General features: G+C 42.0%; 1 protein-coding gene across 5 annotated transcripts in view; it reads left to right on the top strand.

Annotated features, from left to right (window-relative positions):
• The window catches only part of Eip75B (Ecdysone-induced protein 75B), a 126,227-nt gene extending 113,253 nt beyond the window's left edge, over positions 1-12,974 (top strand). For 4 of the 5 annotated variants that reach the window (XM_073087308.1, XM_073087309.1, XM_073087311.1 and 1 more), the window contains exons 3-5: positions 7,164-7,308; positions 10,765-11,000; positions 11,109-12,974. In XM_073087308.1, coding sequence (XP_072943409.1) covers positions 7,164-7,308; positions 10,765-11,000; positions 11,109-12,635 — 1,908 coding nt within the window. In that variant the 3' untranslated portion in view covers positions 12,636-12,974. Of the gene's footprint in view, positions 1-7,163; positions 7,309-9,230; positions 9,638-10,764; positions 11,001-11,108 lie in introns of those variants that run through there. The other variant, XM_073087312.1, reaches the window with a different exon arrangement.
• Positions 12,975-14,267: the final 1,293 nt, after the last annotated feature.

The raw sequence follows: 14,267 nt of genomic DNA, 5'->3' as shown, positions 1-14,267 counted from the left end.
ATTGTACTATAACAATGGTAACAGCACCCCGACCTTAGAAAGGTCATATTCATGAGCGTAAAAGCGCCGAGGAAACGAACGTATAGAAGTGCAAGTGTGTATAGTGGACTGGTTTATGCGATACGAGACTGCTCGTTTATTCCAACAAAGCATGTCCTTCGGGGCCCAGTCTGGTGCATTGTGCTGCGAATGACGCGACACGACATCGAAACCTCCAGACAGAGACTATACTAACAACTGCAGTTTCTTTAACCTTCATATTTCTAGTGACAAAAAGATAAAAAAATTGTTGACAAAATAATATTTATAGAATAATAATAGCCGCAGATTTCTTACGTAAGCAATTATCGAGAACATAGAGCGCGCCAAGTAACACGCGCTATCGCCGCGCCAACTAGCGACGACATTTTTAAACTTGTACCGAAGTTCAGCTATTCGCCACGAGATGGCGCTACGTGTAGTCGCGACAGTGCTGCTCGGCTCACGAGCGGCTTTAAGCGGAAACTTGAATGAATGGTTTTTACAACACTACGAGGCGGGGGGCGTATGTCCGTACGCACCGATGTCAACGAACCCGTGTTTATTGCTACACGTTCACATTGTAATAAATATAACCTTAACTTTTTTGTCGGTTAATTGATTATTTCAACTTACCTTTAAGACAATGCGTTTAACATTCGAAATGTGACTTATCTTTTGATCAATAACACATACTGTAAATATACATTATGTACCTATGTACAAAGGTAGAAATTAATAATTATCTAATTAATATTTTGACATTCTTTCCACATCGTCACTTGTTTACATTCATAGTACAATCTTATTGGATTCTAATGTTCGGTTATTTAATATTACTTATCTCAATTTAAAGGCGTTGTTTCTCTATAATTTAACTATAGGTAGAACCACACTTGTCCACTTTTTATTACGAAAAGTTAACAGCAATAAAATCATAAAGAGAATGGTCGTGAGTTCTTTGTTCGGAGTCAGACCTCTGATTTGGGTCGTTTCTTTTTTAATAACAATATTTTTGCTACCTTGCATTAGGTATTCGTAATTTTATATCAAAACAAAATAATAATGAACTGTTTACGATTATAAAAACGACTGATTCAACGAAAATACCGCTGAATCAATTACCTACTTTGTTGTTAACTTGATACCTAGGTATTTGTCAATAAAAGTTACATATGCTGTTGTCATGACGTATTTAATTAATTGATTTTGTTATTATAAGTTTTATCTTACTGCTTGTATAGACCGCGCAACTATAACTTAAGTCAAAGATTATGGCGCCAAAATTTCCGTAATGTCTACCACCTAATAAGGTAAAGAAGTCTTTGTTTTAGAAATGAATGCAGTGTACCGTTACCGTTAATCAAATTCACACATCTGATTATAAAATAACTGTGAATAAATAAGTTACATCAAATGAAACACAATTTTATTAACGAGAATATTTTAACTAGGGATTTTATACGATACGTAGGCAATCAGCTGATTCTTAGTACTTTTATTCTGTAGTCTATAAGATGCTCTGTATTTTTTATAGTAATAAATATGTAGTAAATAAAGAAAAAAAAACTGTCGTAGTAAAAATACAAAAAGATAATTACATAAAATACGTTAAATCAAACCGAATCAAAGTAAACTAAATTAAACACCGATAATTTTCCGCTTTATTATTATAACTAATAGCAATTAACATTGTTTATGACACATAATAATAATATAATACAGTCATACATCGTACAATATAATTTAATATAAATGTGTGTTGTTTACCTAAAGTCGCTAGCGCGGAGTGAGCGGCGCTTTGTTCGGTGGCCGACATAATTCCGAAGTGGGTCGCTTATTTTTTCGGCACCGATTTGTGCAGGGCGCGGTCGACGACCTCGCTCGTAGCGCCTTTCCACGTAGGGTTGCCACACGTAACCTTGTGGAAACATTTGTAGAACATTTGTAATCGTATTGGTAATACACATAAACATTTAAGTTTGGGAATGCTTTTAATATTTAATAGTCTCTGCCGGTCTTACTTTTACCTACTGTTTACAAGTGTATATTTTACTTGTTCAATTACTTCTTCGATATTTTGATTGGGTACATAATTACTTATACAATTGTTATTACAAAAATAAAAGTAAATAATTAAAATTCAGTTAAATAATATAAATTAATTTTATTTCGTTACTTTGTTACGTTAGTTTAGTTTTTTCTTCATAAGGCTCCTGGTCTTATGGACCCATTATTCGGTTAAATGTAGGTAACTACTTGTTTATATTTTAACCAAGGTATCCCAAACACCGAATGGTATGGGAATACTGATCACAAACCTATACCAAAAAAGGCAACCAAATTGCTCTACATAAAACACAACGTTCAGCAGCAGCCCTATCCCAGCCTCCTCGCAACGTTTACGGCGAGTGTATGTCCGCAACGAGCGTAACCCACATAATTTTGAACTGTCAGCACAAAGTTCGTTGCTCCCGCCGCATGTTTACCGCATATCGAGAACGTCCCACGTCATGCGCTTACGATTTCCGCAACTCGCACCGGCTTCACCGAACTCGGGCCTTGGGACTGATTATCCTGTTACATTCACTGTTCGGTTATCCTGTTGCTAAGTGAACGAATGAGATTTTTAACGTTACAAATCACTAATTTTCACGACTTAAAATGGAATATATGTAATAATTTAAATTACTTCTTCATCAATTCAAACTAGGTATAACAATGGGTGTTTGCTCATCTTCATGTTTCACAACAAATTCAAAATGTAATCATATCAATCAATACCTCACCTATTGACATAATAGGTAATTCATAGTTCATTGTTGTTTACAAATCGAAATAACATTATTTATTGTTACAAATCGTAAAAAATAAATTGCCTTATTGAATCATATTTACCCATTTACATTACTCATTGCTTATGCTACATAATATAAATAATTATTTTCTTTATCAACTGGCATACATTTGTTTTATAATTTAAATTTGCTGTTTTAATTATAAATTAGCATCAAACACTTCAAATATTATAACAACCAAAGACGATTATATATCCATTCTCTCTCAATGAACCCATTAGGCCATTGCCTCCTACGCGTAGGACATGCCGGGTTTATCCCCACTTAATATTCAGTCAGGCCATAGAGCTTAGTGCTAAAAATAAATTAACGATATCGTAGCGGGAAATGGGAATGAATCAGGGGCTATATGAGTCAACGTTATCGCAACATCGCACGTAGCGGACTGTTAGGCGAGTGGCGAAGTTCCTCGGAAAACACCGATGCGTCAGCATGTTTTCGGTGGTGAGCCGCCGTCGGCAGTCATTGTCCGCGGACCGTTAGCCGTAAGGTTGCCACTTTAAGGCTCAATGCTAATCTTACGCGGAATAACAGCTGTTTTCTTTATATTTTGCAAGATAATAAGTACCCATAGAACAGTTTTGCGCTTAACCTATGTAAATAACAGCTGTTTCGTTACATATGTAATAAAAATGTAAATTTATTGTGTACTGAAATATAATACATTTAAGAGAAGGATAATAAAATACACATCACACTTATACTGGTCCAAAGTATAGGTACTTTATACCACCCTATTCATTTTGTTTTTATTTCACCGCTGCTGCCTCACCCAGTTATAACTACAATGTATGTAACAATTTTAGAACGTTGAGACCTACTTAAGTTATTTTAAACTTATTTTCAAGGCTGTATTAAGTCAAATATCTTTTTCGTTGCATTCGATCAATTTCCGGACGAATTCTGTTTTAATTGTAGTTCCCTCTTTCATATACCCCTAAAACATATAAAATACGCGGCACCCTTACGCGAATATACTTTGTAATCTCACAGGGATGTGTAACTTACAGTCCTGGTAACACTAGGCATATCTTGTAACCATACAATATAAACAAAAGTCTTCGTAAAGGCGTAAAAAAATAGGATAACACAACCCTACCGATACGAAGCAAACCGCACTTTGTACCTTGCGATCCACATTCATTGCCCTCAGAACAATACACCATAACATTTCGTTTTATCTCATATCTCATATTTTTTCTGAGTATTTGTTTGATGGGACGTATAGTAAGGCAATTATAAAATATGTTTCTCATTATATGATGATTACATGATAAAAAGGTCTAAAAAAAGGTAATAAAGGAAGTAAAGTTCGCTGCTTAGAATTCAACTGCTAAAGACCAAACGCCTTATGCTGCCCTATATCATCAGTGTTTATTTACTTTGCCCTAGTTCGAGGAAATACTCTAACATATGAGGTTGAGGAGTTCCTTTTCCACCTGGTAGGAAGATCTAACGGAAGCAATTGTGTCACCTCATAAAAAAAAATGGAGTCGTTTCAAAATATCTTCCAAAGGTTTTAAAGTTTTACGTTTAGGGATTAAGATCTTGGTGACTTAAGGGTTAAGTGAATGATAGATTCAATATATCCCCTGATAATATAACAGTAATATAGATAACAGTTTGTGTGTAGAAAACTGTGCACGGGGAAGTCCACAGATTGACGCTCGTTATAAGTAATTAATGAGTACATATATATTAAATATCAATAAATGAAAATGTATTTGATTTATAATAAAAACGTAACGTGTTCTATTTACAATAAACTAGTACTTACCTACATTTATTATTATGAATAATGGCCTACAATCCTCAAACACATTTTCCTCCCTAATTAGTTTAATAAAGGCGATACGGGAGGCTCTGCTAAGTGTGTCAATATAACGTGAACGACAGTCCGGCTTATTGCGGACGCTAAGCAACGGGCTGTGTCGAAAAATCTAGACGCGACCCACTTGGCGCTGACGAAACTAGCTAACTAGCTTATGACTACTACTTGTGACGTTGTCATTAATCATTATCATTATTAAGTCATCTATCCCACTACTGGGAACGGATTTTCGTTTAGGATTAGGTTTTAAACCCTAGTCCTTAGTTCAAGTGCGAATTGATACCGAAATTTCACCTATCACATTTTCCAGAAATTTCAAGTAGGTAGTTAGGTAGGTATATATATTTCCTCATGAAGTCTTCCTTCACCGTTATTTACCCGTATTATCAACATTATGCACCATGAGCCAAATGACGTCATTCATCTACTAACGGTCACATATCGCCATCTGACTCACCTTTGTATATTTTAAATCTGATAGTAAATAAAATCGCTATAAGTATGTTTTAGGGTTTTAGTGATTCATGTAATAATGAACTAGTTTAATCCACCATACGTTACAAAGTAGCCGATGAGTTACCGAGGATTACCTCGTTTGCTGTTATGAATAGTAATGTTCCACGTAACATGTGCATGAAACAGCGTAAAGTAATGTATTATATCATACACACGTGACTACGAGAATAACCGCGTCTATATAAATTCACTCGTACGTAATAAATCAATAAATAGGTCCAGTATTGCTGTGATAGCCTAGTGGTTAAACTCGGCCTTTCAATCGGTCCGAGGTTCGAATCCCAGGCACCTCTGACTAATTAAGTTAAGTAGAGTTCTTAAAAACAGGTTTTGTGAAGTCTACAAATTCGTACTTGGTCAACATAGTGACCGAAGGATTAAATCTCCTCTCACTTTAAGAGTATTAAGAGAGGAACTGTGCCCAGCAGTGGGACAGGAGGTAATGGGTAGACGAAGAAATAGATCCACTCAACTATTAATACATTTTAAATAGTCTAAAAGAGGAAATATCATGTTTTATGCGTACATAAATCTGGGACTCGTGTAAGTAGAACAATATATTTTTCAGAATACAAATCGAAGTGACCGTGTTAATTACATAGAGGTCATCGACATCTCTAGTTTGTTTGTTGCGAGCCGCTGCATCGATCTCGACTACGTATCAACTGTACTTGTCATAGTTATATTGTCTCTTGTAGCTTTTTATACATGTTCTTATAGACTTTGATAATCCACTCGAGTCTTGACACTTATGATAGGCACATAACAATATACACACGAAGTAGAATACGAGCGAGCGAGGAAGGTTTTGTTTTCGCGGCAGCGGGTCATCGACCTGGCGGGCGGTCAGTGCCCGCTGCGACCAATTATGGGCCACTCGCACAGCGCACAATGGATCGATGGCAGCACGAAATTGGGCCACCGACCCGGCCGCCGCCCCCCGCGCCCCCGCCTCCAACGCAGCCTTCGCCGCTCGCTCCTCTCGACCTGCTGCTACTCATTTCTGCTAATCGACTTTTAATAACTATATATTCTAATATTTATATTCTTTCATCTGTTGTGCACCTTTAAAGTCTCGTTAGGTGTACTATTTTATCGGCTCTTATTATGGAGTGCATAGTAGTACATGGTATCTCTTGCAATCTGATCTAGTAACGTCTCTCAAAAATCGGAGCTCGCACGCGGGGTTAACTAGGTAGTTATACATTTGAGCGATAGTAGGGCACGCGCTGCATCGATTCGGTAATTAAATTGGACCGCTGCACCCCCGGCGCCCGGAGAGGAGCGCGCGCGCATTGAGGTAGGCCGTGACGCGCGGCTGACGTCACCGGGCGCCGAGCCGGTCGTCGGCCCGAGCCGCCCGCGCCCTAGCTCCCGGGCAGCGCGGGGCGCGGGGGGCTCGCGGCCGTTGTGCAATCGAACGGTCGTCGACCCGGGGTGAACGACCGCGCGCCGCGACGCCCGCCGGGATGCGCCCGGCCTATATCCGGCGCACCGGTGCAGCGGCGACGGCGCATTCTAGAGCGGCGTGAACCGTTAGGAGCGCGAGCGGGCGCGGCGCGCGGGGGCCGGGGGCACTCTCACTTTCTCGGGTGGGTCGGCGGCCGGCAAGTAGGTCGCGCGGGTAACTGTGCGCCGCGCGCCGCAGCGCCCGCACAGTTCGCCGTCGACCATCACCCGCGTCGGTGCAGCGCACCTCTCACACGCGATCACCTCGTCCCGCACGGTACGGATTTAGGGCGCGGCGGTAGTGGATTTGCCGAGTGAGTGCTGGTTGTTAGTGAATGGTGCGTGACATGGCATGTGGTGCGGAGCTGCGCGAGCGGCATTCGGTCTTAGTGAGCATGCTGGAGGCCCGCCGCGACTCGAGCGACTCGGGCTGCTCCAGTGACGAGAGCTCCGACCCGGAGCGAGACTCTAAATGCCGTTGTGATCCTCAGGGCTTCTTCCGGCGGTCCATCCAGCAGAAGATCCAGTACAGACCCTGTACCAAAAATCAGCAGTGCTCCATCCTAAGAATCAACAGAAATCGGTGCCAGTACTGCCGATTGAAAAAATGTATCGCCGTCGGCATGAGCAGAGATGGTGAGTTATCATTTGTTTTATTCCAAAAATTCTAAATAATATTCAAAAGTTGCAAAGTAATATTCGCAATCTTACCTAAATAAAATAGTAAAATATTAAAACATTTTTAACAACACATAAAACATTTTTATTTAAAATTAAAAGCTTGCGAAAAAGTGTCATTTCAAGCGAATAATATTTAATTGCAACTTTGTGATTGTTTTGAATTATCCAAGACTAGATAAATATTAAATCTGTGCAAATTATGCAATCTTGTTGAGTGGGAATGTGTCGCTAATTGATGTTACGGCGGGTGCATGTGTGCGTGTGTGTGTGCGTAGAGCGCGTCGCGGTACGCATACGCAATTAGCATAGGAAGGTCGTTCGCGCAATCTCGCGTGTATAGGTATTCTGTCATCTGCACGCCAAGTGGGACGCGCGCGCGTGCTGCTCCGCGATCAGATCCTATTTCGCGGCAAGCGCGGGCGGCGGGGCGCGGGACGCGTGCGGTGTCAGCGGTGTGGGAGGTCGGTTATGCAAGCGCGGGTGAGCGCACGCTAAGCGGGTCGACGGCCGCAGTCGCCGCGCGCTCGTTGCGACATCGCCTCGTTCTCGCCCCGCGCTCGCCCGCGCTAGCCCGCGAGCGCCGTGCTCACCGCGCGCGGTGAAAGCGGAGAAAGGTGCATTTCGTAAGAGCGAGAGTGAAATTTGTATTTTCACTTTCGTAATGCGGTTCATCGCCCCGTGCAGTTTCACCGCATTTGTTGTCAACGTAATAGTAGTAGAAAGTACTTATGAGCCGCTTTAATTGTACATGACCATAATTGTATTTATTTACATTTACTACAACTCCAAACGTAGCGTCACTAATTTAAGAAATGAAGTAGAGTAGGCTACTTTGATAACTTTATTATGGATATCAGTCAAACCTGTCCAAGGAAACGCGATAAACAAACACGATAATAAAATAATTACTATTTAGGTACTTCATTCATTAAAGTAAAGAGAGTTGTTTGTACGTTGTAATTCAATTTTTCAGTTGTGACCCCGTTACGTAGTTCTGCCACTCGATACCAGATGGCGCTCACCCGAGTCGCTTCGTTTTATATAGAGTAGCTGTAGTCAACATTAAAATACGTTTTAGGGCCTACTCTTTCAAATTGCAGTAGTTTTTTTTTATTTTCAAACAGTTATTAATTCATTTTAATAACATTATTAAATTTTACTTTATCAACCCAAACTTTTTAATCACGTATAAAGATTTGTTTATTGATTTTTTGAGAATGTTTTTATAAACTTTCGAGAATTATTTTACTTTTTTAACAATATTATGATATTTAATAAATATAATACAACAAACAAACACTGTCGATGAGAAATGTTAACGATCTTATAATAACAAATTAGAAACTGAACAAACAAAACAAAACAACTTAGAAAATATTAAAAAGATTTAACAATCATTAGCTATTGTTCTTACTATATAAAGATATGAATATTTATTATCCAAAATATACCTTTATCTAAATAAATACATAAATAGAAATATAGTTGTAGACAATTATACTTAAGTGGTTTCAAGAAAGAAATTAACAATAAAATAGAACTAAATAATTACAAGATAATATGACACAAAGATTTTAAGGATAAAAGTTAGAAGTTGTCTTTTTCAAATGTTAGTATCGAACTGGCAACTGCGTATCAAACTAACGCTACAGTCGATAGAGACTGCTTTCGATAGTCGCAAGATTAAATTAGAAGATTCGCGGCGTACTTCGACAAGGTTGTAGTTTGTAGCGCAGATTACCACGGCTAGGTGGCGCTCGTATCGCCGGGAGTCGTCGGGGGTGGGGTGTGGGGGGGTGCGGCGGGGGCAGGGGCCTGCGCGGAGTTTATTGACGGCGCCCCCTCCGCCCGCGCGTCAAGTTCAAGGTTGGCGCGGCGCGCGCCGCGGCGCAGTGCGAGGGAGTCCGGCCCGCGCACCGGTCGTCAGCCCTCACATTATCGCTATGTTAGAGCGTCGCTCCGCAGTTCGCTACGAGAACGCGAAGCTAACTCACATACGTTTTACCGCTACTATTCGCTGACTACGCAGTTTTGGTTCTACCAACCTTTGGATTATATTCGTGCATTTATGGATTACAGTGACGTGTGAAATAATTATTTTATTAGTGCTATGTGACACTTATTAATATTAGTTTCAATCTACTGTAGTTACCAAATTAGTTATCTGTGGCCGTCGGCTGTGAATTACCTAGTTATAAGTGAACTATAATGGTCTCAGACATGGGTGAAGATTTACCAATATTGAAGGGGATCCTGAATGGTGTTGTGAAATACCACAATGCTCGTACGTATTCTTTTTATATTTGCGTACTTACTTAGAAACTGTTACAGACATTCAACAAGTGGTTTTAAATATTTATTAAGCTGCTAGTTAATATCAACTTCGAAATAGTTTATTATAATTAACATTATTTTAATAAGAACTTAGGAATAGTGAGTTACGAATAAAAACATGCATCAAATTATAATATGACAATCAGGTTACCTAAATTGTTGAAATCTTATCGTGGTTTACCTATATCATACGGGCACTTATAATAAAATAAAATTGGATAATAATTAAAAAGGTTCATAACTTTCTATCGAGAAATCAAAGTATATCTAAGTATTAAACCTAACTATTTCAATTATAAAGAAATCATAATAATACAATAATAACTCTAAATATGTAAACTATCCAAAGCATATTAATAAAAGCAAGTGAAAATATTACAAATCTATATTCCTATAGTAATACTAAATCTGTAATAATAAAAATCCAAATCTGTTCTTTATAAAACAAAATGAAACGAAATCTGCACAACTGTTTGATGGTAATCTGGCGCAGCGAGCAGCATCAAGCTAATAAATTGAATCGAGTATTGTCGAACAATAGGCCACGCATCTGGTGCGGCCTACATTGAGCAGGGAAAGTCGGGAGAAATGGCGAGAGGGCGCTCTCCGCTTTCATTTTCAATCGTACGCCGAGTGCGCAAACACTTTCACCGACTCGCGCGCACGAACGCCGCAAGCGGCGCGCCCGCCCCCGGCGCATACTGCCTTTCGTTCTGCGTAGCGCTCGCCACGAGAAAGTCGTAACACTTTTTAGTATGACCTCGCGGTTCGCGCTTTTGTCACTCGTCACTCGAACTAGTTCATCGAATCGCGTCGCGCTTCGTGCACCCCGCGATCCGAGCTCCGCCAGACGAGGGCGGCTCGCTCCGACGGGCGATGAACTCTACCCTCTTTCATCAGCTGTGCGTGCACATGTCTCGCGGCGCATACGCGCGCACTTAACGACAGCTGCAACCCGCCGCATGTAAAAGTCGTATGACCTCGCTCGGTATGCCCGCCGTCCCTCTTTTTGTTCTCGTTAGCGAGCCTGTTGGATTTTCTGGACATGTTTTTAACGTTAATTTTCTATTGTTACAGCTGTACGATTTGGGCGAGTGCCGAAGCGCGAGAAAGCGCGCATCCTCGCGGCAATGCAGCAGTCGTCGTCGTCGCGCGCCCACGAGCAAGCCGCCGCGGCGGAGCTGGATGACGCGCCGCGGCTGCTGGCGCGGGTTGTCCGCGCGCACCTCGACACTTGCGAGTTTACCCGCGACCGCGTCGCCGCCATGCGTGCACGCGCTCGCGACTGTCCCACCTATTCACAACCAACTTTGGTAAGTGTAGCTAACTTTTACATTGTATTTATACATCATTATATTCAGTATTTTTACCAGATTATAGTTACGCGAACAAAAAATAATGTCTTTTCTCTTTTGTTGTAGGCTTGTCCGTTGAACCCAGCGCCTGAGCTGCAATCGGAGAAGGAGTTCTCGCAGCGTTTCGCCCACGTAATCCGTGGTGTGATCGACTTCGCGGGACTCATTCCCGGGTTCCAGTTACTTACGCAAGATGACAAGTTTACGCTGCTAAAAAGTGGACTATTTGATGCTCTGTTTGTGCGACTTATTTGTATGTTTGATGCGCCGCTGAACAGCATCATCTGCCTCAATGGACAGCTCATGAAACGAGACTCTATCCAGAGCGGTGCCAATGCGCGATTCCTCGTTGACTCTACTTTTAAGTTCGCGGAACGCATGAATTCCATGAACCTCACTGATGCCGAAATTGGATTGTTCTGCGCCATAGTTTTAATCACCCCAGACCGCCCAGGTCTCCGCAACGTCGATCTAGTGGAAAGAATGCATGCCAGACTAAAATCGTGTCTCCAGACCGTCGTGACACAAAACAGACCCGACAGGCCTGGTTTCCTCCGAGAGTTAATGGACACTCTTCCGGATCTACGTACTTTGAGTACACTCCACACGGAGAAATTGGTCGTGTTCCGCACAGAACACAAAGAATTGTTGCGGCAGCAGATGTGGGGTGAGGAAGAAGGTTGTTCATGGGCCGACTCCGGCGCGGATGAATCTGCACGCAGCCCCATCGGATCTGTGTCGAGCAGCGAATCTGGCGAAGCTGTCGGTGATTGCGGTACCCCGTTGCTGGCCGCTACCTTAGCCGGACGCAGGCGGCTCGACTCGCGCGGCTCCGTCGACGAAGAAGCTCTCGGCGTAGCTCACTTGGCGCACAATGGTCTCACCGTAACGCCAGTACGCCCGCCACCTCGCTATCGTAAACTAGATTCGCCAACGGACTCCGGCATCGAGTCCGGCAATGAGAAACACGAGCGCATCGTCGGCCCCGGTTCGGGCTGCTCGAGTCCGAGATCTTCATTGGAGGAACACTCGGAGGACCGACGGCCGGCCGCCACCGCCGACGACATGCCCGTGCTCAAACGCGCCCTGCAAGCGCCGCCGCTGTACGGCACCCCGTCGCTCATGGACGAGGCCTACAAGCCGCACAAGAAGTTCCGAGCGATGCGCCGGGACACCGGTGAGGCAGAAGCGCGGCCCGTTCAGCCGACGCCGTCGCCGCAGCCGCCGCAGCATCCGCACCCCGCGAGCCCCGCGCACCCGGCGCACTCGCCGCGGCAGCTGCGCACCTCCCTTTCGTCGACGCACTCGGTGCTGGCGAAGAGCCTGATGGAGGGCCCTCGCATGACGCCCGAGCAGCTGAAGCGCACGGACATCATCCAGCAGTACATGCGGCGCGGCGAGGCGGGCGGCGCGGGCGCGGGCGAGGGCTGTCCGCTGCGCGCGGGCGGGCTGCTGGCGTGCTACCGCGGCGCGTCGCCGGCGCCCGAGCCGGTGCTGGAGCTGCAGGTGGACGTGGCGGACGCGCCGCTGAACCTCTCCAAGAAGTCCCCGTCGCCGCCGCGCTCGTACATGCCGCGCATGCTGGAAGCGTGAGGCCGGCCCGCGGAGCCGAACGTCTCCGCCACCCCACCCCGACCTACTTTAAATTAAATAAACTCTGTGTAGTTAATAATCGTTCGCAAATCGGTTAATATATTATATGTGATAATTTGTTTAAGACGCGTGGGTGCGCGGCCGGTGCCGGACGAGGAGAGCGCAATAGACTGAAAAATAATTTAAGACTATATAAGTATAATTTATAATGCAATGGAGCGCCGGTCGCGGTGTGTTTGTGTGTGTAACGTATGTGCGTATGTGAGCGTGCTCAGTCATTTGTTTGTTAATATAATGACAGGTTGTCGAATTAAAATAAAAACAAACTTGTAAAAATTTTTTGCGGATTTTATTACCCCTATTCCACTATACATAATAAAATAAATAGATAATCAAAAAAAGTTATTTTTCAAAGAAACCACACATAATTTAACTTATATACACATATTCTGAAGCATTCTAAGAAATAATCAGTAAAATAATTCACCAAATTAAAGTAAAATATCTTATATTTTTTTCTCAAAATACATTCAATATTGTATTATATGAGGAGTCAATCAGTTTAACAGATTTTTTTGGTGAAATATTTTACTCAAATTTATAAGAAGAGACAATATTTAATTCACATAATTGTATAACATCTGAAGTACATTAATTAATACACAAAAACATTATCTTGAAGGTATTGAATAATTACACTTTCCGTTTCATCTCAAAATTAAACTTGTGAAACAGGCAACACTTCGATTCGAAAATACAAAGGAAAAGATAGCTAAATACAGATTGATAGTCTTCACAAACACTTAGAGACCATTTTAGAGTTCCGTACCTAAAGGGTAAAACGGGCTCCTATTACCACATCACCGCTGTCTAGCTGTCTCTCATAGGACTCTATCTCTATCACTTGAGAAGTAAGCTCTATCATTTGAAATACTTACAGAATGTGGCTAAGGCAGCTATAACAAGAAATGGAAAAAATAAAAAAAGTTAAATAAAGTTTAAAGAGCTCTCAGATATGAGATTTTCTCACGATGTATGCTTGGTCCTTAGGACAAGTGATAATTAATTTCTCATACATATAACATAAAATTGGATGTGAGACCTGAGTATCGAATCTCAGACTTTAATAAAGAGACCGAATATTAAACCACTAGGCAACCATAATGATACAACACTATAAAGGAAGCATAGCGGAGAGCACGGTCGATGGCCCCAGCTAGTACTTCCGTCCGTGCGCTAGCGCGTACGCTTTGACCCTACACGAAATGTCCGTGTTCCGGAAATAAAATCAGGGTCACCAAAGTGTAAGCTTCCTTATTGATGCCATAAATAAATTATAATAGTCCTGTTAATTAAAATATTTTATACCTCATTCGGTAATTTACGACAAGGAATTATTACGAATTTGTTGCAAAGATGTTGACTTCTCATGGCCAGTATGCCAAATATGATTCTATAAAATAATAAATCTTGTCTAGGTATTTTTCTTAGCATTGGACATGAATCAAAAATTAAATTAATATACCCTTGAAAAAATACTGTAATAAATTAATATTTGTATACCTACTTTGTATATCTTATTGTATGTAACTGAAATAGAAATTGAATTAATAACTAAGCCAATAGTGAAGA

The sequence above is a fragment of the Epargyreus clarus genome, unplaced genomic scaffold, assembly GCF_041222505.1.
Source record: "Epargyreus clarus isolate Ecla_fem2 unplaced genomic scaffold, WU_Ecla_fem_2.2 ptg000026l, whole genome shotgun sequence".
Taxonomy (NCBI): Eukaryota; Metazoa; Arthropoda; class Insecta; order Lepidoptera; family Hesperiidae; genus Epargyreus; species Epargyreus clarus.
Note: the sequence above shows the minus strand (reverse complement) of the source record. Positions and strands in the feature narration are given on the sequence as shown.